The following is a 24658-nucleotide window of genomic DNA, read 5'->3' as shown; positions in this document are numbered from 1 at the left end:
GACGAGGAAAAAAACAACAGCAGAAAAACTACTATAACGACTATTTGCACCGCCCAACAATCGTCTATCTGTTGCTGGGATGCTGTGAGACGTTAGCAACGCTCCCCGTCGGGTAATGAGCGTTGTGCGCAAGAGCATGCCGCGTTCAAAGACGGCGAGAGGAGCAGCGGAGGAGAGAAGAGGAAGGAAGGGAGGGGAGATGCAGGGTTGAGGGAGAGGTCAACTAGAGGTAAAGCTCTGGGTGCCATTCAAAACTCTCTCCTCTCCACAATGGGCAGGAAGTAAGAAAGACTGACTGCTGAGGGAGATAGAATAAGAGTGTGAAGGCATGCGAGTCGGGATGGTTGACAGAAGCGGCGAAGGAATAAGAACAAAAGAAAGAAATGGTGCAAATGGCTGATAGAGGCAGTTGGCAAACATATATCAACACTGCTAAAGGTTCAGTTGTGTGACGCATGCTCCCACTGTAAGATTCCTTTCACAGCTCTGCAATGGATAGGAAGCTCGAGGGCAACGGTGGTAATAACTGCACTGGGAATTATTCAATTAAACAACCCATCTGCCCCCCCCCCCCCCCGGCGTCCGCTCCTCTTTCTTTCCTTTGTCATCCCTGCAGCCTCTCAAAGGTGGAAGGGGGTTGTGGGGTTAAAGAGCAGACTGGGCTGGGTGCTCAGTGACCCGGTCATCTGGCCGGACATGCAGCCACTAGGCTGGAAGCAGGGGAGACTAAACAGGCCCTGAGAAAGAATTGTGGAGGTTGGGGGATTGTCCTCCTCAGTGTATACAACACACACACACACACACACACACACACGTGACCTTAAACCACACCAAAACCTTGAGACAAGACAAGCTATTCCTGGTCCCTAACAGGAAGAGGGAAGGGGATTATGATGATTAAAATAAATGAGGGGAGTGTTTTTACAATGGTCATGTATTTTCTTGAACAGCCAGTTGGTCATTTGTTGCCAGAGGATCAGCCCTTGGATGCGAGATATCTACCGTTTAAAACCAGATCCTTCATTTCATTCTGACGGCTGCATTGTTGTCGCTGCGTTACAAAAGCCTCCGATTTTCCAATGATGCACCCAAACAGTCCGTGCTGCCTGGGGGCCCCATGCCAAGCGGTGCATCTCCTCCGTGGTGCCGGGCAGCGAGGTGAGATTCTTGGCATTACGGGGCTGATCTAAGTGCTGATGGCCAGCCGGCCCTGGCCAGCATTTGGAGGACAAGGTGACTCTTCCACTTATAGGACCCACAATCCAAACTTTGCTTTCCAGTTGTATCACTTGCCTCTGCTTCCTGGTGAAATCCTCCTGGAGCTTGTGTAGGAGGAGAATGGGCCTTCTTGTCACTTATCCCAAGCAGGGGTCGCCGTGGAAAGGCGCCGTGCCAGAGATACAGGCTTCTAATAACCATCTCAGCACTACCCTGCTGTGATAATGCCACAAAACTGTTGCCCTGGGGGCTAAATTTACACTCCTTTTTCACAATGACTGTCACCGAACAAAAGAATTAGAGCCGTGAGAAAAAGGAAGAAAAAAAGAAAAGCAACGGTGGCTGCAATGGAAAAGAAAGACCACAACTAATGTTGCCAATTTAGTGAAGAGAGATCAAGCAAAGGGCAAACAAAGCGAGGGATTTTGAGTGCGCTAACTCAATCAGAGAGCAGCGGGGTACCGCCCCATCAATCACTGTCTGCTTGCCACCCCGACCGAATCAGGCCGAGTTGAGTGGTGGAGAAACACCGGCAGTCCGACGGCAGCCCGCTGTGCGCAAACACAGTGACCGAAAACGACCCCGGGGATCTGGCGCTGAGACAGGAGGGTCTTTGCTTTTTACTTCCTACCTGCCTACCCATTGCAAACAAACTCTGCTTCTCCCAGAGCCCCCTTCAGGGACTCACTTGATTGTTTGAGTAAAGAGCTCTGTGGTTGCCGAGCTCTCCTCCCACCTGCCGCCCCCCTCGTGAATCTGTAAGCACCGAGGCGTTAGGGGAGCAAACAGGCAGCACAGGACCACGGCCACATCAATCACGATCATGAGCCCCATTCAAGGCTAGACCACTGAAGGAAACATGTCTGACAAGCCTGGACACGCCGGACCTAAGAGTCCAGAACTCCCTCATCAATTCTTCCCTTTCTTCTCTCCTCTGGGTGGGTGGATTAGTGGGACACGGGAGATAGTGTTTGAAAGTGATCAACGCCCGACAGCTTCTCTGCGAGGCACATATCATGAACTCCAATCATTATTCATTCATTCACCCTCTGTATCGCTTCTTGTTTGTTTTTGGTTTTTTTCCACACAAACTCACAAAATGAGAAATCAGCTTTTGATGGAAAGAGAGAAAACAAGGCGAGCGAGGAAAAACCTGTCGCTACTCATGTTATATGAGCCAGAGAGAGAGAGAGAGAGAGGAGAGATGGTATTTATTGCCAACTGTCCTTTGGAAACAGAAACGCATAATTAAATTACAGCCCCGGTGTTTAATGCTTTTTCATCGGCGCTGGAAGGAAAATGAGAATGAATGTTTCTTACAGTCAATAGATGTGACTCCGGAGAGAGAGCTGAGATTACCAAATGCTGTCCTCTAATCACGAGTGTCTTCCATTACGGCTCCTTCTTCGAGCAATCTGTTTTGGATAAGAAGTAAAAGAGCGTACGGCTGACATGTCTGAGCTGTGTGCGGGCCGCGATCTCCGTTCCACAAGAAACTGCCATATAGGGGAGGCTTGTGTTGGTTTGGGGCTGGAAAGAAAAAGAAGTTGTCGAAGGAAAAAAGAGGGAGAAAAAAAAGAATTCACCAGCCGTGTGCCAGAAACAGCTTAGTGACACTCGATTCCTGGCAAACACGAGTTGCTAACTCCCACATCGAGATGAAAAACAAAACATGCGGACACGTGAGACTGTATGATGCTTTTGTTCTGCCGCAGATATGTGACTGAGACTTGAAATCAGGGAGGTTATTTATGAGCCCGGGCCTCGTCTCGTCGTCTCTCTCTCTTCCTCTCCCTCCCTCATTCCTCCTTCCCCCCCCCCCCCCCCCCCCCCCCCCCCCCCCCCCCGTCTCCTCCACTGTGAAGTGGGCCTCCCTCCCGCTGGGAGGTAGAGTGGCTCGCCTCCCGGTTGTGGTCAGGTTGTGCATGAATCAAAGTGGTGACAGAGCAGTGGGGAGGATGGCAGATGCCACAGCCAGAAAGCTTTTCAATCAGGCTGCCCTTCCAAGCCAGAGCCAAGGTGAAACACTTCGCTAGCAGATGAAGAGAAAAGAGACGAAAAAAAAGCCTCAACCTGACGGGTCACTAACACACACGCACACACACACACGCGCGCACACACACTGTGTGCATGCAAGCACACATGTGCGCAGACCTACTTTAATCCTGCTCATTAGCCAGGGAGTAAGCCTTTATGTTTAAAAGGGATGAAGAAGAAGAAGAAAGAGAGTAATGACAGTGAAGGTCAACGGCTTCCTGATGCAACATCTCTGTCTGCGGCCCCGTCTCTTCTGCCCTCTGGTTAATTAACAAGGTGAACACGTAACATTTATCAGCGCTGCTCTCATTTTGCCTCCAATGGCTCGCTTGCCTCATTAGCGGCCCTGTTTTGCAGATAGGAAATAGGACGACGCATTGCAAATAGAAATTGACGAGACGGAGGGGCTTGGTTTTGGTGAGTTTTGCCGTGCTGACAAAACAAGGTTCGGTATAATTGCGGGGAAGTTCAAACAAATCAAAGTGGATTGCTCATTGGGATGCGTTTGACAGGCAATTTTTTTTTTTCAAGTTCAATGCAATTTCAGGTGTAATTTGATTTCCATTGTTATGGAACTGTGGGACTCTATTGCTGTGGGAAATGCAAGGTGCATAATTTCAGCTGCCTTTGTTAAAGCTGGTAGTTAAAAGAAGTGGTGTCGCCGTGGGCACTCTTTATTTTTTCGCAGTGCCTAATTGGCGGCGCCGCTTTCAACTCCCCCAGCGTGGATGTTTCTCTGACACGCACTTTGAACGGCGACAGAAATAAATGTCCGCCAACGGGCCGTAAGTGTATCTCCAACAATCCGTGTCACTCTAAAGCCTCGTCCCCTCAGCCCCCGAGGTCACAGCACTTCCCTTCTTTAAAAGCCGCCGGCCTGTTAAAAAAAGGTTCCTCTCGCGTTCCTACCGTATTTATTTTCCTCCATGACAACGGCTGATAAATGGTCACACGGCCCGCTTCTCCTTATTTGCGCATGGTTGCCTTGCAGGGGAGCGTGAGAGAGCGGCGAGCGGGGGAGAATGGGGCTGTTTTCAGATGCTCCCCACTCCCGAGCTGTGAAGCTCCGCTGCTCTTTATCGAGGAGCTGCTGCATGCTGTTCAGGTGGAAGGGTAACAGGGGAATTAGGGAAAGTGGCCATAAGGATCCTTTCCCTAAAGCCTCCTCTGTCCACTCTCGCTTCCTCGGAACAGGTGGCCCTCTTTGTTGTGCACTATGACCACATGAGTGGAGTTAGTGGGATTCCACATGACAAAGAAGTCGCCAACTATAGATCTGGAATAGGGTTAATACCCCCAACTCCCCCCTTCCCAAGCTCCTGTTAGTCATCTCTGGGAGTCCAGGCCTGGTCAGGAATGCCGGGACGGACAGGATGTCTATTGTAGAGGGCGCACAGCAGAGAATGTCGGCCTTCCAAGCGGGCCAAGCATCTCCACGGGAGCTGCCCAGCGGGAGAGCGGAGTTGAAGGGGCGGCGGGACGGAGAAAGGACAGGGCTACGATTTTTTAAAAAAGACAAGTGGGCTTTTCCAATCGTTGGGTTGCAAGCTCCCAAAAGCAGGTCGGCTCTCGCTGATCTTTGGACCATGGCCAGGCAGGAGACTTTTGCTGACTTTCGGCATAATCTCCCTCACAAAAGGGTGTTTGAGAAGACATTCCTCAAATATCTCCACTGCTAAGTACCACCCTGCCATGCATCTCTGAACCCCCCCTACCCCCTCAAATCTACTGCACAGACTCTGTCACGCTGGAATTTCTGTGAGGTCCAAGATATACCGTCCAGACACAGAGAGAGAAAAGCAAAGTAGCGAGGGAGGCCTGAGAAAAAGGAGACACCGTCTCCCGCTGTTTTTAACTCCTCTCTTCGGCCTCCTCCAAAACAAACAGTGCAGCCTCGACTAACCCGCTGGCTGCAAGAGATTCCAGTGTGCCAGGGAGGTACAGGAACTGCTTTTTCGGTCCGGTCAGCAAATCCGATGGCATCAATGATTCATGATGTTGTCAGGAGTGCATCATATCTATAGAAAGCAGGTTCACCTCTTCGTGTCAGCGGGAGGGAAGAAGGTGGAGAGAACAGCCTGCAGCTTAAGGATGAAACACTCTCTCGGGCTTCCTCTGGGTTTCAGCGAGTTCAAAACTCTGGAAAACTTTATTAGACTTACAAACGAGAAAAAAATGGATGTGAACAATAACACCTAGGTCTTAGAAATTTGATAAATTGCCTTTCAATGTGCGCGACGTGAAACCTGTTCAGATTCAAATCCACCGAAACCCCAATTTTTCCTTCAGTCGACGGAGCTGCCGCAGCCAGATGAGCCTGACGGCCCTGATCAGACCGTAGAACAGAGACAAGGTGCATGGGGAGTGAGCGGAGCAGAAGCATATCTATTTACTGGAGTTTTTCACTTCACCTTAGCCTTGCTCATTCCTCTGCTTTTCAGAGCAAATCGACTTCAAACATTTGCCTCGAATGCCGGCTACGCCTCTATCTCATTGGCTATGAGAGAGCGGCGAGGGTGGCCCCTGGAACTCCACTCCGTGAAAGTCTACAGCGGTGCGTGAAAGGTAAACACGTTCTGCATTCAGAATCGCAGGGCTCACTTAGTGTCCTTATCTCTGTGATGAAGTGTTTGCCTCCTCCGCGGCTCTCAGGATACAGGCCCCTGCACTTCCCCAAACAAACCTGTCCAGGGCAGTGCACACGTGCAACAACACCGCCGCGGCCAGACTCCACTCAGGAGTGGTTGTTTTTCTTTTCACGAGCACCACTTTGAGTGCTTCTTGTTTGGTTTGCTGATAACAGCCGTGTAGGGGAACATGTGGTGCATGTGTGTTCCATTTGCCCACTAATTAGATTGCAAGGCAGTGCACTGAAGCATGCATTGTCGCCCCCCCCCCAACCCTTCCCACGCCTCCACCCTCTCTGCCAGTCCATCAGATAAGGAAGCCATTCTGGCTCTCATCAGTTTCCATTATGTAAGGGCAGATTTGGTGAGTGGAGCTGCGACAGGGAGTCTGATGGCTCCAAAACAAATCATGCCCTACTGTCTGCAGATGTATAAGTGACTATTCTCCTGCTCATAATCGAGTTACCAATGACATGCCTTGTCAGCGGTTATCACGATAACCCATACGCTCATGTTACACATTGCCATAATTTGAAAATTAACACGGAAAAAAGGAAGCCGGTGAAGTCGCTCAAGGTGGAAATGTATTGTGAAGTGGAACTAAAGTCCCGTGAAAACCACTCTATCAAAACATTAAAAATGAAACGGCACACCATGTTAAAAATAGGACAAGGCTGTAGGTCAAGATGACCCGGTTTTTCCAGTGCAATCTCTTGAGTGGGCCACACGAACGGGAGACTTACTTAAGGTTTACAGCCTGGGCCGTTTGTGAGCTCCTCGAGGCGAGCAGCTCCTCTGGCCACACTATTGTTATTACATAGCTTGTGTCTGCTCCAAATGTAATTAATATGCAAATATGGCAGAAGCAAAAAAAGAAAAAAAAGAAAAAGAAAACAGAGGAGAAGAGAGAGAGAGAGATACAGACACATATGTAAACACATACACTACACAAACTTCATCTGCTAATAAAATGTATGAGCAGCTAATTACCTGGTGATCTGCAATCTGGCTGCGAAATGAAAGAGCAGAGCTAATTTGTAACAGATACACCGATGGATCACTAAACTCAAAGAACGCCCTCCTTTCAACGTGGAAGAAAGCTGCCTTCCTTGAGCCTGCGGGGCCGAATTCTTTTTTACGGCGTGTATTTAGACACAGGAAATTCATTCCTCACTAATTTGATTAGCACAAGCATTGTTCCTGACCCCCCACCCCCCTCCACCCCTTCCTCACTTCCCTCGCTCGCGCTCTGCTTCTGACTAAGGATCTCGGTCAGTTCAGCGGTCCTTCTGGTGCTGAAATCGGAACCCAGGAGCAGTGTCAAGGAGCAGCCGGCCTCGAAAAAGGCAGCGGCATTCAATCTGCCATAAATCTCTGACAGCAGTAAAGAAAGGTTTAAAGTGGGATGGAAATCCAGGCATTAAAAAAACCCCCAAAAAAACTTAACCGTGCAAACCAATGCAGGAGCCATTCAAGGAGCACAAAGGAAGCGCAAGGTCCAGGTTTTGGGTGGAACGGGAATACAGTAACAAGATCCAGCAAAGCCCTGTACTCTCCCGAGCCCTGCAGCGTAAACAAACAGCTGAGACAGAGCGGGGCAGAGGCACCGACACACGCACCCAAAAAACCACACACAATCAGTGACACACACACAATCAGTCTCACACACACACACACACACACACACACACACACACACACACACACACACACACACACACACACACACACACACACACACACACACACACACACACACACACACACACACACACACACACACACACAGGACACACACACAGGACACAGGCAATCAGAGCGAGGCAGTCTGCCCAGGCAAGGCTCACCTCAGGGCACCCACACTGACACAGGCTCATCACATTACTGTCTGTCTCCAGTTTCATCAGCTTGAACTATCTATCTGACAACAGGTTGGTAGCTGCTTAGCCATTTGCTGGATGCCAGTTTGTGTCCCACACGCTGAATAAGGATCAGTGAATGACTGCAACGGAAAAATCACATTTGAAAAAAAGGGAGATTTCGCCTCCTTTTGGGTCAATATCAAAGATCATTTCACTCGTTTCCAGGTCTGACATTAACAGAATGAGTGCTGAATTAAATTAAGCTGAGATTAATGTGACCAATTCTTGGAATTCCTCACTTGTTTGGAGAGTAATGGGATTTAAAGAGGGGGAAAATAAACGTAAAAGGCTTATTAAAAAGGGGCATTTCTTTTTCTTGCAGCATAAAATGTAGCGACACTTAATTGCCTCTGGTGAGTTCTTGGCCACACACTCTTTCCCCCAACTGCCTTCTGCAAAAAGGCACGGCGGTGGTTCAAATCAGTATTATGCCCCGGTGACTTCATTCTACAAAGACGAAAAAAGCGGGGACATTCCAAAACCAAATGGTAGGGGGTGAGACATTCCTGCTGTAGTGCCAGAGCCGGATTACATTAACACCGCTTCAGAGAGGCAGCGGCCACTAGATGGCGCAGTTTCATGTGCAATAGGCAGGAGGGGGAAAGGAAGGCATGAGTCTCACACATGCACATAATTGCAATAAACCTCACATGTACATGAAGCAAACGCACATGTTTGTACATATGAATAAGTCTTCGGGTATGTGATTGCATGTTTGGATTTAATTATCCTAGTGTGGTTTCTAAAAGAGAGTAAAGTCCTAAAAGTTCTTAGGCAGCTAATACCCCTTATTTCTTTTGTTCTTAGGCAGCTAATACCCCTTATTTCTTTTGCCCAATGGTTGCAGAACAAAACCATGTAAGAATAACTTTTTCATCACATGTTTTACTCTATCCCTCATAAAGCTATAAAACCAACTTCAGAATCAGACTGGGGCGCCGGGGACTTTATTGAATGAATGAGTTTTTTGGGGCCAAAACTCACATCTGCCTTGCATAGAGACAAGACGGCAAACTGTTGTTGTGCTGCACTCACTTGCACTCGCGGTCCTCCAGATCGAAGTGCGGATTGAAGTTGATGAGGATCCGCTGGTGAGGACCAGGCGCCGATATCACCCACACGCATCTCTGAGAGGGGGGATAGGACATGGGGTATCCGGGCGACGTGAGGTAGTTGGCGGTTGAGATTCTGATGTTGCCTCCACATTTGTCTGCAGAGCAAAGCAAACAAAACAGAAAAACAGCTCTTAAAAAGATGGAAGGAGAAGGAGAGTAAGACTTCACCACTCCAATATAAACTGAGATCTTGTTGAACTGTCTCTCACACACACGCACACACACACACACACACACACACACACAGAAGAGGACATATCTCAATCCCAGTGTCACCGCATGTACTTTGTTAATCTGATAATAATACATAATATAGAATAATTAATAATTATTAATATTAGAATAGATTATTGCAAATTGTGAAGTTGACAGTGGTCGTATTGCCTTACATGGACATGAGAAAAGCAGCAGCTCTTAGCCCAGTTTGGTCTGAAATCAAAGTAAAAGGTCTGAAAGGAAAGAATGTTCCTGAAAACTTTTTGAGCTGCTGAAGTCAACAGTCACGGGCTCTTTTCCACGGGTTGTTCCTTTAAACCTCCCCGAGACAGTGCGTTCCATCATCAAAAGGAATAATCCTTTGTTTGTTTTTTTCCACAGGCCCGCTGCTGCTGCTGCTGATGCTGCTCACATTCATCTTCATTTGCGCCTCTATTCATCAATTTATTATACAAGTCTCCGACATCTGCTGCTCTATAGCCCGAGCCTGCTCTGACGGAGCGACACGAACGAGGAGCGGCAGCACGAAGCCGAGGCTGGAGAGCAGAACTTGGGGAAGGTCGAGCATTCGACCTGACTCTTTGAACACAGTCATATCTCAACCGTTTCGTTACTGCACGGCTCGCAGCTCCTGCTGAACGAAAGGCGATTAAAATCATTGAATAAACTCTGAAAGAGCAATCGAATGTATGTCAGAGGCCCCGGAGGAAATCAGAAATAAGTTTAGAGCAAATTAAAGAAAATACGTATTTAATACTGAGTCTATTCACACGACATCATACAATGCCTTGACAATAAACCCACTATTCAACACCGCATTAAATTTACATTTGAAATATTGAAGAAAAAGATTGAAAACACAGTTAGAAAAGAGGATCGGCGTTGCAATCTCCAAAAACTATAATTGCGTAATTCATCCAGATACGTCTCCGCGTAAATGACGAAGGATGCAGGGTTTTTCCTCAAGTGTCGGCAGAGTGGGCAGGTGAGCGACTTTGCGAGTTTGCCAGAAGATCAGCGCGGATCAGGGAGAGTTAATCTCTTCAAAAAATATTGGGATTAGTTGCCTCTTGCATGTGTACATAAAAGCTTTGCTTAAACATATATCAGATGTCAACACTTACCGTTCTTTAGAGCCTTGGCCACCAAGAGGATTCCCGTCAACAGGATAAAGACTAATCCACAATGCATCCTTGTTTTTGAATCACACCCCCCAAAAAAAAAAAAAAATTACGCGTACAAAAAAAACTTTTGAAAAATTAAACTCCTCCAAAAGCTTTTTTTTTTTTCTTTTTCTTTTTCTTTTGTTCGTGACCAGGTGTCTTCTTCTGTTTCTCCTCTCAACTGCACAAGTGAAGTCAGAACGAGTCTCTGTCGGCGGAGCTGGAGGTGATCTGAGTGTAGGGCTCAGGTCGCTGGCATCCTGTCGTTCAGCTCCTGTGTCCTCCCGCCTGTGCCGGCTGCGCTCCCCTCTCCGACGCCGACGGTGCCATGTCCTCTCCAAGGTGCACGAAGAAGCGGAACGAATGCGTCCCCTCTACTCCGTCAAGCGACGCCCGGGGCGCAGAGGGTAAAATCCTTGGCTGCGGAGTTCGGAAGGGAAACAGACGGGAGAGGTGTGAGTGGGCAGGTTGCGAACGCGTGCCACTGCCTTTGCGCACAGGACAATCGGACAGAGAGCGTCGCCGATGTGAGCGCGTACACGAAAAGCCTCTGGTGCTGTGCACCCCTTCCCCTAACCGACCGGGACCACTTCGCAAGTGTGAGACTCGAGGAGGTTTGTGATTGGCTTGATATAAGCAGACCTATGGGCTAAAAGCCGCGCGCCTTTGTATGTGAGCGGAGCTGCACACTGAGCCACAGAGCACCAGCAGTCCGTTAAGGGACATGACTCTCTGACTCTCTCTCTCCCTTTCTTCCCTCCCTCTCTCTCTCCTTTACGCACTGTCTCTCTCCCCCCTCCCTCCCTATATCCTCAGAGTTACACATTAATGGCAGATGTAGTAAAACAACGGGGCTCCCCCCTAGGAATATTTCAAAAAACATATTATTTGGGATGTTGCCATATATACAAAATAGGTCATTCGGCGAAACTGTGCCACCGCAAAGCATCTCACATTTTAACTATTTTAAGTGTCAGGATGACGAGGGAAATCTGTCGTGGTATTTCCTCTGCATGTCCTCTTCCGCTTGTGACAAACTGAAAAGAAGTTCCTGTCTTTAAAAAAAATAAATCCACATGCCCCCCCCCCATAAGAATGATTCTCCAGCTCAAATGGAAACATAACGACCCATCTACAGGCTAATTCACTGCTTTTTTTGGCACGATTTTTGTCCTTCTCATCAGGGCCTTAACAACAGAAAAAAGGAAATAATTTGACAGTTATGTTTTTCCCTCTCTCTCCTCCGCGTCATTTCGTCTGTATGCGCCAGCAGCTCTGGCCCGGAGCTGCCGGCTGTTAAAGCCTATAGCTCCACAACAGTGACACCATTAAACGGGCACTCGGAAATTTAGGGAAAATCAATTAAAGCGTAAATTATAGTAGGAGCTCTGGGGCCGTTAACTTCAGGCTGCTCTTATTGGGTCACACTGAAGACAGAACAGGGACAGAAAGGAGCCGGCTTGCATTCAGCCACCTCCATCAGCACTGTACAGCCGACATACTGCACACACTGAATGTACAAGAGGATTCGTGGTTATGAAAATTACTTTCAACATGCTGTAATTTGAACACTTGGAAAAAACTAAAAATATATAAAGCGCCTTGAAAAGAAAAAAGTGGGATCTATCATGTCAGGTAAATGATGTGAAAAAACTGTTGGGTATAATATCACGGAATAAATATTGAGTAAAACAAATCTATTACGATTGCCGTGCACCCTAACGAAGCAATATTCATTTCAACCTCATGCATAAGTGGAATAAAAACAGCTGCATTCACCTGCGCCTTGAGGACTCGCAGACCCGCAGGTATCCAGCCCCCGTCGCTCCACTTCCAACATGCGCGGAGCAGCGTGTACGATCCGATGGGCTTCCCCCGATTCTGCTCAAATGTCACAAAATTCAAGTCAACTTATTCCTGTCCCCCAAAAGCCAGCTTTAAAAAAAAAAAAGAAAAAGCCGTAGAGGAACCACACGGCGCCCTCAGACCCGGTCCTGGGTCCCTGTTACCGCGCAAAGACGCACAGCCGAAGCCCGGACTCTCCTTCTCGGCGGTCGGACTAGTCTCCTCCCCGCTGATCTCTGCGGAGCTCCTTGTTTCGCTTCCTCCCCATTCAGCGCAGACACGAGTGAAAACCCCCGGTCACCGTGAAGTGAAATAGACGGTCCCAAGAGGCCAATGGCAGGGAAACAATAACGTAGAATTGAAACAAGAAAAAGTCAATCTATGGCGAGTTCTTCCTCCGCGCGTCCGTCTCTCCGTGCGCCACCGCTCTCGGCTCCTCCGCTGACGCAGAAGCAGAGGGTTTGAGTCCCTGCCAGCGCCACACGCCCCTTTACGAGGGGATGAGTATACGAGGGCGCGCGCGATTGTCTGCGTGCGTGAGGGCTGGTGAGTGGGGGGGGGGGGGGGGTCTCTACGCGATCAAGATGCAGATTCACCCAGCTGCTTCTCCCTCCCCTCCAGCCTGGAGCCACCGCTGGACGCGTCAGAAACATAAAATGCGCTGTAACCCGATTACGCATCTGCATCGGTCAGCCATCACAGAATGAATGCATTTAAAAGAAAAAAAAAGACTGAATCACACACACACACACACACACACACACACACACACACACACACACACACACACACACACACACACACACACACACACACACACACACACACACAAGTTAAGTGAAACTGCAGGAATCCATTATGGTAAACATTCAGTAGTAAACCTGCAACTACACACACACAGGAGTAGCCAATGTGGAATTATTAAAGTGATATCACACCACGAGTCCCTATAGCAACATAAGAACACTGTGGTGGTGGTGGTGGGTCTCTGGGCTGATGCACTGTTTTGTGGGAGCCTGTAGGGGCCCCAGAGGGACTCGCTGAGTGTCATTTCCCGCGAACAAAGAGGCTGCTCTCTCTCTCGGTGTGTGAGCAATCTGTCTGTCACCTTCGTCGGCCTCTACCAAAAATACACTGACTCATGAGTGACAGCATATGTCACTGTACAAGATCTGGAGGGGGGGGGGGACGACGACTAATAAATAAAATAAAGTCCCTGTGTGTAGCATATTGTTTGTGATTCAAACATGGGAATCAAATGAAAACTTTTTGGGGTTAAATTAACTCTTAGGATGACAGAGAAGGGATTCCAGAGGTCTAAAAAGAAAGGATGAACTGTGCTGTGTTTGAATTTTCAGCCTCCACAGCTGCAGGCGTCCCAACAGATTCAATGATGAGTGCAGTTATTCACCATCATTTAAAAACACCTGATTGAGGAAATGCCATGGTATATTTAGTAGTAGTGTTAAAGAGCAAAAAAAAAAACCCCCAGCACATTTCCTGAGAACTAACAGTGGAGACGTCCGGTCAAAACACCCATTCATATATGAATATATTCTTTGGGCCATTGTGCAACTCTCTCCAGTGGAGAGGAACTGAAACCGGATTTGGCCTCATATGGCTGAAAGTTCCCCAATCCTGTATTTCTCCAGCCTCTGTCACCGCACCTCGAGGTTTAAGGTCCACGGTATAGCACAGGGGCGGCATGACTCCTCTGTCTGCTGTTTGAGCACAACTGAGTGGAGGCTTCCAGCTGCAGCAGGTCTCTGTGGTTAGGAGCCTTCTGCCCTGTAGGGGGCGTCAGAGCTGGTGAGCAGGTCGGAGAGAGAGAGAGAGAGAGACGCCCATGGGAGAAGTTTCCCCTTCAAGGCGTCCTGCCAGAGAAGAAGCCTTTACATGTGGGTGATGTTGGGAAAGGGTCTATTTTAACCCCCAAAACCATGATCCTCTCTCTAACCCAATCAAGTAGATTCGATGCCTTAGCTAAACCAAACTGCGACTGAAAACTGATGCAGTCACTTTGTGGCAGAAAGCCCTGAAGACTAACTTCTCCCAACAGCGACAGATCCACCCATCGCTCCCCAGGCTCACCTTACTGCTCTGCCCTCTGAGGTTCCTCAGCTGGGTTTACAAACAAGTGCGCTAATGAAAGCTTTCCGCAGATGTAATCACTATATTTACTTGACATTTCAGTCCGACTTCCCATGCATCAGCCTCAACGCTGTTCTCTTATTTCTTCTTTGTTGTGGGATAATAACTCTTTAACTTGCGAATTACATATTCTCATCCCCCCTGTTCCAAATCACCGGTGTTGCCCTGTGAGGAATGCAAGCGCCACGACTTTGTCAGTTCAAGTGGTTTGACATGTTTTATGCACATGGCGTATTGAGATGTCTCTTTGAAAAAGTTTTGGAGCTACAATAGAGCAAGATAAGCCTACAACGCCGGCGCATTATTATTTTTTTTCATTCCTAGAGAGAGGGAGACGGAGGATCGAGTGGCTTTATTCCCGTCTCAGCACTGGCAATTCTCTGTCCTGCTGATAACACAAATGTTAAAATGGTGCCGGGCATCTCTATCAAAGGAAGCACTAACTAGTCTTTTCGTGTCTTCCGGATAACACAGGAACAATGGCTTCGAGTCATTTCACAAGGGTGCCTGCATGTGCCATATCTTAAAAGAGGGGGGCAACAATAAAAGAGCCATTTAAAGGATTTGCTTCTTCATATTTATCCGCACTAATCTTTAGTAAGGCCCCGATGAATAATTAGCTCTGGTACAAAAGCAGACATTTTATGGCCCCTGTGAGCAAGTGGACTTGATTTCATTAGCCTGCCCTTTATGAAATGTTCACGCTCAAACCATTTGGCATGAAGTCAGAGTGAGCGTTCTGCCACAGAGTCGGCTGTGAAGAATTCAGACACGATTTAACACTTTTTTGGGGGCTTCTTTTTGGATCAGAGGTTACTGACAGGTGACAAATGACAGAAAAACCCACCAGAACAAGTGATGTTGTTGTGAGGGGCATGAAGGCGCACAGAGCGGTTCGATGAGTGAATTGCATGTCATGGCCTGCAGAACCCCTACGGGAGACAGAGCACCAACTTATTACACAGTGCCCACCGCCACCTAACGAGAAACACTAAACGTGGGGAATGTATTTCAGAAGAGTGGTGTCCGCCACTCCGGTGCAATTCAAGAAAAATTGCAGCATCTTTGCCAAGAAAAACCTAAGCAGGTCTGGAGGCTCCTGATAGTCCAACCACAAACATTGTGCAAAACCTGTGATTACACGACACGTCTTGTCATCCCGCATTTTAAAGATATTTTTTCACGTGCCAGCTACTGTATGGTTGAGGCTCAGAGAGATGTTGGTAATGGTTGATAATAATGCAAACGTTGATGGCAGGTCTGTGACAGGAGGCAAACTCTGGGCTCCGGCATGAAAAGTGCCTCCTGCCCGTCAACCCCCCGCTGGTGTATGAGTAGAGACTTAACTCGGCGCGTTGTCGTCTCTGCAACACTTTCAGATCTGTGTTGTTGAGCTCAGTTTAATTGGACGCCGCTTGCTTGTCCCACTGGGTGCAATTTGCTTTGGGCAGAAATGAAAACATCGTACTCTCGTATGGACCAAAACAAGCGCACAGAGACCCTGGAAAGGAAGCGGTCTTAGTTCGGTCAAAATAAAATCAAGGTTTGACTTGAACTAAGACGAAACAGTCTCATCCTTGTATTTGGGCAAATATCTTCTTCACGGCCTTCTTCCCGTGTTGCCTTTCTCACTTCCGCTCCAGCCCCCCCCCCAAAAAACAAGGGGAGACGCAATAAGTTCACCATCTCATCCTCTGATTTCGATCAAACAAAATGCCCTGAAGCTACAAACTCTAGTGATCACGCACAGTAACTGGTTTCAGAGAATCAAACCAACCAGCAGTCTCGGGGGGGATTAGTTGGGCCACCCACTAAGAGATGTCGTCCATTTTTCCCGATTTGCAGCTGCACAGCAAGGTTTGATACTTTCAGGCCTCGCTGCCTCAAATGACTGGGTGCAGGATGCCAGTCCTGATGTCATATCAACCGACGTGTGTGTGATTTCAGTCAGACTCCACGGGTCTTGCTTGCCGCTGTCATATAGACCATTTAAGCTCTCGGATTTATGCGCAACGAAACCCCCAACCTTTGATATGAGCTGCTTCATCCGTCTTGGCAGGATCTCCTGCTGTAAAAACAGCAAGTTCTCCGACTGTCGGAGAGCGTGTATCAGGGACATCGCTGTGGCACATACTCTGGCTGTTTACGTTCCAACTAAAGAGGCAAATAACCTCAACCCCTCCTAGTCCCCTGCATTATAAAGTGAATTAGAGGTACAGACCATGAACTTTTACTAATCATGCTGCGTTCCACTGTCCTCTCCATGACGACCGCCGCACAAGAGCTACAGGGACAGAGGTTATATGACGTGTGAACGGGGGCTGTATTGCCCCCCACAGCAGAGAAGCTGCAGCACTGTGCCTGTTTTACAATTTTCGTTTACCAGCCAAAGAATTTTTCACGCACCCTTGAACAGGCTTGCCGGCACCCAACGACACTCCTCCAAACTCTGTTCTCGTGTCGTAATCCTGGGTCTTTTTGTTTCGGGAAGAATGTGGCGTGTTTGTCTGCGCGAAACGGGAGGTGGAGAAGCCATGGAGGGAGAGAGGTGAATGGTTTTTGAAAACAAAGAATTGGAAATAAAGATGAACAGAGGCTGAAGTGAGCTGGCTCTCTCAAATTCACGTTCCGAGGCTCCGGGTGAAGACATGGGAGAACGGAGGAGACTGCAACACGGACTCTTGAAAGGCGGGGTGGCGGGCGAGGGGGTGGGAGGGGAGAGGGAGGCTCACTCAGATCAAGGTCTGGAGTAATTGCTACAAAGGCAGCGTTTCTCCTCCGAGGCGTTCGGGGCGAGGTGAAACTAAGTGTGAATGGAATTAGCAGAGGGCTGAATAAAGCGCTTCGGAAGTTTAGAGACATTATGGTAATGGAGAGAGAGAGAGAGAGAAAACAACCGACCTGAGACGTTTTGAGGGATATTCCTCACTCAAACAGCGGCAGGGGAAACACGGAGAGGGAGAGGACGAGGGGGAGGCGGGGCTGAAGGGGGGGATAGAACAAAAAAACAAAACATAAAGAAATGGCTTCATTAGACGTAGAAACATTTACAGTGACATTTAGTGAAGCGGGGAAGACGTATGAATAAATATGCATAATGTTGCCGGGAAGCATCGAGAGCTCCTCAGGAGCAGAAGGAGGGTGAGAGTGATGGCTCCTGAATTAATGATGAGGCAGCCTACTGTCTGTCTCTGGGTGTGCATGTGGGTCTGTATGAGTGTCTGCACATGTGACAGCATTTATCTGCAAATGGATGGGCGTGTGTGTGTGTGTCTGTTGTGTGTGTGTGTGTGTGTGTGTGTGTGTGTGTGTGTGTGTGTGTGTGTGAGTCCCGCACACTTCTTGCAGCACCCCAATTTCACATCATCACCGATGGAAATTACCCAATCTTCGATACCTAATCAAGCGATCATTTTTTTGGAGACACAGATTTGCGATCGTCTCTGATGCCTAATTGCATTTCTGGAGAGCCAGGGAGCAAAACCGCCTGGCATATTACAATTTCGGTGCAAAGCTGTTGTTTTTTTAATATCTACAGTATATTTTGTTTTTCTATACAGGTGTGTTAATGTTCTATTCTCCACTTATCTCCCCACCACCACTTTGGAGGTTGAGATGATGGATACTGTGCTGCTCATCATGAAATACACAAGGAGAAGCCCCAGAGATCAGGGCAAAGGAGGGGGAGGGAGGGTGGTGCAGAGCGGGAAGGAACTGTCGGGGAGAAATGCTATGTAGGTCAATGAAGAATTGCACTGGGATATTGCCTCCTCAGCTCACAGTCTGGGAAGCTGATTTGATTCCTGGTGAATCCATCCGACTTGAATTATGAGAGATTACCCTCCCTAAAATCACCCCGGTGGCTGCCGCGGCAACCCTCTGCTCCCAGGGGAATCTATAAATAGAGATCTACACAGTACGACGGCTAATATTTATATACTTGCAGTCTGTCCAAGGTCTTCAGAGAAACCTTAGTCATACACTGTCTGTATTGTGAAGGTGAAGCCTTCTGATACAAGCTGACATGCGGCGGGTAAGGGAATTACCCTCCTCCCCATTTATCAAGACTTTCAGGGATCGCTTCCTGCTTTGTGTGTATTAAACAGCAAATCATAGTGAGAGCAAACCTATTGCCAGACAGGAACATTGGACGACCCTCAAAATCCTAAGTGTTCCTTCAATGACAAGGTTCGGAACTTTCAGTGGCAGCATTCTTGAATTATTCCTTCTACAATGCAAGCGAGGAACTAATCGTGGTTGGTATTAGATAGATATAAAAATAAATCAAATCCGTGATTGGATGCAAACGTCTCCCACATGACTGCCTCATGCCGACATATTTTCTTGATGACACTCATCATAAAGCACACACTGCTTCCTGTCTTACTGTAAACTTGGACTATGAACGTAAATTCCTAAAAAATGCAGCGCTGATAAGATATGATTTTATGGAATCAAGTTCTTGTTTAGAAGAACAATGGATAATGTAAAGGGTACATCGAGGCCACATCAAAAGCCAGATGTGAACAGCAATCAACCATATAATTTTATATACATTTATATACAGAAATCAGTAAGCTCAATGTGAAGCTGGGGGCCTTGATCAATCATTCCAGATACTGTTCACAACAGATAAAATGAGGGAGATCTGTACGATTTAAACTGCTCTCGGAGATTAGGCTGCACTAAGTATGCCAGAAAAAAAGAAAAAGAAAAGAGAAACATGTAATGCACGCTTTCTGTGTGATTCACCCTCAGACAGACGGTGAAGAGGAGATTTTAATCTTTAAACTTATGGATAAGACTTAAACCCAAACACACTTACGGCCCCTTGCACATAATGTTATGAAAATTTCTCACTTATATGGTTTGTTCATGGATCGGTGACCTTCATCAAAGCTAAAGGCCAGAGACATAATCACAAACATAATATCATAGATAATCAATCATCGTTTTTTCCATCTTCTTTGTATTGTCTCATGAACAAGCCATGACCCTAAAAAAAAAAAAAAAGAAGCTTTTCTTCATACAGTAACTTTCAGATTGCTGCTGCTCGGAAATCATGTGACACAATGCTGCTAAACTGCACATTCTTCACCTCTGAACTCCCGGAGTGATTCAGTCACCGTTCCTCTATTTAAAGCACTCGATCCAGGCTGGTTATGTATTTAGTTTCCCCCCCCCCCCCCTCTAGTGCTGACCTGTCTGTGGATGGAGACGTTTTCTTCTCGGCTCCAACAGGCATCCGATCTTTGCACTGCTTTCCCGGGTAAGATGAAGGGTATTGCGGAGTGAAATGAAGCCTCTCCTTGGCTTCCATGCTTTGTTGGCTTGTTAGTAATTGCCACAACAGGTGGTAAACCTAGCTGCCCCTCTGGCCCTCCAACCTCACGAGGGGGGTTAAGGACACAAAACAGGGTTGGAAATGGAGCCTGAAACAGAAGCACAGTAAGCACAAAGCCCAGTGTCCCAGTAATTAAGAGGAGGAAATCCCAACAATGGCGGCCCTGCCTCTGATGGTAAAGATTAGCCGAAACAGTGAGACGGTTAACTGAGGAAGATGAAACGCTGGTCTTTGTAAATGAGTGTGCGTATGTCTGTGTGTGTGTGTGTGTGTGTGTTGCTGAAGGGGTGGGAGGTACCGCTTCGGTCCCGCTGTGCGAGCTTGTGTGAGTGAATGTGGAGCACACATCCAGTGTGTTTGCTGTCATGGTGATAATTTCTATTTTTCATGTTGCTATTTTAACACATTTGTGTTAAACGTCTGTTGGTTTTTCTGTCTTTGTCACAAGATCGGACCGTGTTCATGCAGCAGCTGCTGCTGCCGCCGCCGACAAAAAAAGCCAACCAAACTCTTATCATGTGACGGGCCTGGTGATTTAGTCTTGGATTATTTTGCAAAGACTGACGGGATGTGACTAAAGAGGCTCTGAGAAAAGACCAATGTTTGACTCAGATCTAACTTCACCAGGAAGTAGCAGTTGCGCCATGGTATCAGTCACACAAACACACACATCACAAGACTGCATTTTTCCCAAGAAGACCAAAGAGGAGTTTTTGATATGCGTAGAATTACCCATCTTTTCTGATCAGGCCCCCTTTTTTTCCACAGAGAGCAGAACAACTGAGGAGCTTTCTCACATCAAAGGTCTAAAATCACATGGCCACGTCAGTTCAGCTACCTGCATGCACTCTCAGAGTATATATAATTCTAAATGTGAGAACAAAATGGAGAAATGCCTGCAAAAAATGCGACTGAGTAAAGGATTTACTCGTCACGAAGCCGAAAAAATTTCTCCAGCGGCAAACCGATGCACATTACACATCACATGGTTGCTCAGGATATATCAGCGTCCTCAGGCTGTGCATGGGCAGAACTTCAAATTATTTTTTAACCAAACAAATCTGGCTTCCACCCCAAAAACCTAATAGACCCCCCTGTGTCCTCAGCACTGCTTAATGGGATTTTAGGGTGTAGCAACAGCGAGGAATATGATGCTCAGTTATGGATAATATTCCTGTCGTCTTTATAGACTGATAGTCAAATTTAACAAAGTTGGGGGGAGCTGGGCTCTTTAAAATTACTATGATGTCCTGTTGTGGCTTTAGTAAGTCTTGCAGTATTTTCCTGTCATCGACAAAATGACATAACCCAATGGCAGCCTGAGTCAAAATGCCTGGTTGCCAGACCCACGATGAATTATGCACCAGAAACAGTCCCGGCGCGGCGATCTGATTCTGGGTGCCAACACAGGTCCTTCACTTAATATAAACTCACCACCGCAACAGTGGGAAAGTATTTCCATTACACTGATTCATGTCGTCCTCACTCTTGACAATCTTCCCCCGATATCAGAATCATGTGGGAGAGAACGGAAGGCATCCAAAGATGACCAGTCACAGTGCAACGGTTCAGTCCAACTGGCGAAGAGTCTCCATCAGTCAGAGGAGTCAGGAAGGCTGCACAACCTTGTTTGGAAGAGGGAAACAAAACACAACTCAATTCGTCATTCAGATAGAGGTTTTTTTTAACTTTGTGCATACATTTACTGTGCAAAGTCAGATCATTACAGGCTATTTTTATTTCTGGTACATTCACTTTTTGTTTTTGATGATGAGTGATTTTAGTACTTTACTAAACTGGTGGCTTGTTAAAAACATGTCATGTTCCTTGGCCATTCTGAGAATTGCCATGTTCCCAAATCCCAGCAATGATGTCAATGTATGGTATCATAACCAATATTAAAAAGCATAGGACCCAATTTTTGCTCTAACCACGATTAGCCTCTAAAGAAAAAAACATTTTAAGGAACCTCTGGCTCACGTATAGTTGTGGAGTTGTGTGTTTTCTTGTAACTCCAGCTACAGTTACTGTCTGCAGTGCTTTCAGGTTTCACCTCTCCTTCCTATCCAGCTCTCGCTGAACCCCGAAGTCCTCTCCGTCAATATCTGGAGTTGTTATCCTGACTGCCAAGTGCCGCCGTCGCTGCAGGAACAAACTAACTCAGTTTCACCGTGTCAGAGCGCAGCCCTCAGAGAAACCGACCTGTCCGCTGAGACAAATGGAGACAGACAGCGAGAAAAAAAAAAAAGGAGAAGAGATGCAGCAGGACAGAGACCGAGGGGGAGAAGAGACGCGCGTAGTCGCACAGAGGCAGCGTGAGAACAAGACAGGGATGGAAATATTTGGATTCAGAGACAGAGACAGGGGACAGTGAGGGAGAAATGGAATTGGATATAGAGAGCGCTGGAGAGAGAAGCTGCAATCACTAGAGACAGAGGAATATAAATATCAGGAGGAGGGGAAAGAAATAGAACAAAAAAAGAGAGATTGCGATTGAGTGAATACAGAAAGAGCAGAACGAGAGGGAGAGAGAAATGGAGGTTGACGGGGGGGAGAAAAATGCAGTTGGTTACAACTACACAACCATGTATACTATTGTTTGATGTAAGACTTGAATGTACAGTTTGTTGTCTACTGGAAAAAAAAAATCAAAACACAGACAGATAGAGAGATTTAGACTCAATTTACACCTGGCACTACAACATTTATCCTATCCACAATGTATCTAGATAGAATTTTATCCTGATTACATTTACACCTGGTATTGATATGTGTCTCCAGTGTCCACAGAGATCCCATTGAGACCCGATCACTCCGACTCGCTCACGTCACATCCTCCTCTTGTCCAAAAAAACACAAAACGAAAATCTGAAGAACAACAAGAATAGAGGAAGAAGTTAGTAGCCATCCGCAAAGCTGCGTCATTGTGTTTGCTTCCTTTTTTGCGATTGGTCTCGTCCACAGGTGTCTTCAATATCATGGGGACTGCTTCATGTGTTTACTGGATAACGGCTGCCTACAGTAGCAGATTTTGAACTGTGGAGTGCGATTATCATCTACGACCAATTGTTGCGTGTGTAATAGACGTACTAAATATATTCATACCTTTATTCAACGTGGTCACAGTGCGTCCCTGACGACCTCCAGAGGCGGTTTGGATCACAAGCTGTCCTCAATGCATCTTAGGTGCATTTACACCTCGCTTGCACTATTCGATTGCAATCGGCTCACCCATTCTAGTGCCTGGTCTACATGGAGTTTTAGAGACAGAGTAAACACATCTTTTAATATTTTATTTAACAGTTAATTATAAAGCATTTGGTGAGAGTTGCTGATTTTTAACGGGCAACTAGATGCATGCGAACATAACAAGACTAACAGCACCACACATTGCATTCTTGTTAACTGTTACTTTAATCTGCAATTGGACACAACCATTAAAGGCTCTGGTGATTTCTCAAATGCCCTCCCCTCCCTTTCAGCTTCACTGATATGAATCGAATACCAAACTATGTGCTAACAAACTAACATTCTGTGGCTGTTAAGCAATAGCGCGACTGCTCATCCTTTGGTTTATCAGCTCCCTTGTTTCCGCTCGCCTGACGGTCATATACCAGCAGCAGACTGAGACTGACATTGTGATGCCGTTGACCTTCTCCGACCCCATTTGTCTCACTGCCAGCGTCTGATGTAGCGATATGCCTCTGTCTGTTTTATCAGTCCCGGTCCGTGCCTCTCCAACTCTGCCGCCCTCGCCGCCTCACAATGGGCCCTTGAGGCAACCCACACACGCACGCACGCACACAAACACATACACACACCCAGCGCGACACATACGTGCCGAGGATATCTCGCCTTGACACGCCGGTGGTAATCAGTGTCACGTCGCATTGTGCACAGCATATCCAAGAACTCTCCAAATGAGGTGTTCCTCTCAGCTGTACCGGTTTCCTGTCTGCTCTTCCCCTTGTTTTCCCATCATTCTGTCAGGCCAAGGAAGTGCACCTGTAAGCAGACACTTAATTTTTCTTTGCCTTGTCATTAGCCCTGCAGCCACGGGGCAGCCCACAAACACATGCCCCCGTATCGATTTGATGTCAGCTGCTGCACGGCTTTGACGCAGATATCGGCCACATTTGTTTTGGTTTCAGAAAAAAACCAAACTGACAGGGCATTGTAATGTGTCTCACACATTGAGGAGATACAATGGGGGGCCTGTTGACAAGTAGGACTGGTGGCATTTGATATGTGCTCCTTCACTGCTTTGAAAAATCCACACATACGGCCGGCTCGCCGTCACAGATGATGGACTGACGGCTGCCCGGATACACAGAGGGAGGGAGATCCTCTCTGTCTGTCGCTCCTGCTTCTCATCGGACACATTTTGAGGACTGTCGAAACACCAAACGGTCCTGGCCAATTGTCTGTATGTGACAAGTTGGGACTGTGAACGTGTTGGTTTGGACTTCAAGGGGGGAAAAGGGGAGAAACATAGAATATATGAGTATCCTTGATTGCCAACAACATCAAGGCTTTTACCTGTCCATAGTCCTTCTCGGTCCGGATTCATATATTAGCTACAGACCAAACAAAGGAAACGCCATTACATTTTGTCAAAACCAAACAGTAATCGCTGTAATTGCTTCTCACTTTCCTTCTAAAACTTTTCCCCATACTTTAATTAACAAGGTCTGATGTTTACCTTGTGTCAGGAGGTGTTCGCTGCCTCTTCGCGTGTCTTCGTCAAACTCTGTTTCCAGGCAGCTGAAGGGCACGGTGATGAGAACAGCAGAGCATGATACAGGGCTGGCATAGCCGCCGCAGGAACTCGACAAGTTTAATGAAGACAGGCAGGGAAACAAAGACGGGAGAAAGAAAAAGAAAAAAAACGGAAGAGAAGCTGGCAATGGCTGTAGGTCAAATGAACGGAGGAGAGAGTGGAGGGGTAGCACTGCAGCTCAGAGGCAAATTCAAGCTCCAGCAAAAGCCTGGCCTTGATATATGTGGTAATAAAATTATT

The 24658-nt window shown here is 47.2% G+C and overlaps 1 protein-coding gene across 4 annotated transcripts in view; it reads right to left on the bottom strand.

Moving 5' to 3' along the window:
• The window catches only part of nrp1a (neuropilin 1a), a 166709-nt gene that overhangs the window by 44558 nt on the left and 97493 nt on the right, over positions 1-24658 (bottom strand). The window contains exons 4-12 of one of the 4 annotated variants that reach the window (XM_035619378.2): positions 24341-24402; positions 24178-24215; positions 22744-22886; positions 22397-22506; positions 21692-22063; positions 21073-21263; positions 19496-19726; positions 10260-10718; positions 8840-9014 (exon numbers count right to left, since the gene is read on the bottom strand). In XM_035619378.2, coding sequence (XP_035475271.2) covers positions 8840-9014; positions 10260-10326 — 242 coding nt within the window. In that variant the 5' untranslated portion in view covers positions 10327-10718; positions 19496-19726; positions 21073-21263; ... (3 more) ...; positions 24178-24215; positions 24341-24402. Of the gene's footprint in view, positions 1-8839; positions 9015-10259; positions 10719-12077; positions 12625-19495; positions 19730-21072; positions 21264-21691; positions 22064-22396; positions 22507-22743; positions 22887-24177; positions 24216-24340; positions 24403-24658 lie in introns of those variants that run through there. The other 3 variants (XM_035619379.2, XM_035619380.2, XM_035619382.2) reach the window with 3 other exon arrangements.

The sequence above is a fragment of the Scophthalmus maximus genome, chromosome 21, assembly GCF_022379125.1.
Source record: "Scophthalmus maximus strain ysfricsl-2021 chromosome 21, ASM2237912v1, whole genome shotgun sequence".
In the NCBI taxonomy this organism is placed as follows: Eukaryota; Metazoa; Chordata; class Actinopteri; order Pleuronectiformes; family Scophthalmidae; genus Scophthalmus; species Scophthalmus maximus.
This window is presented reverse-complemented; position numbering and strand designations above follow the sequence as displayed.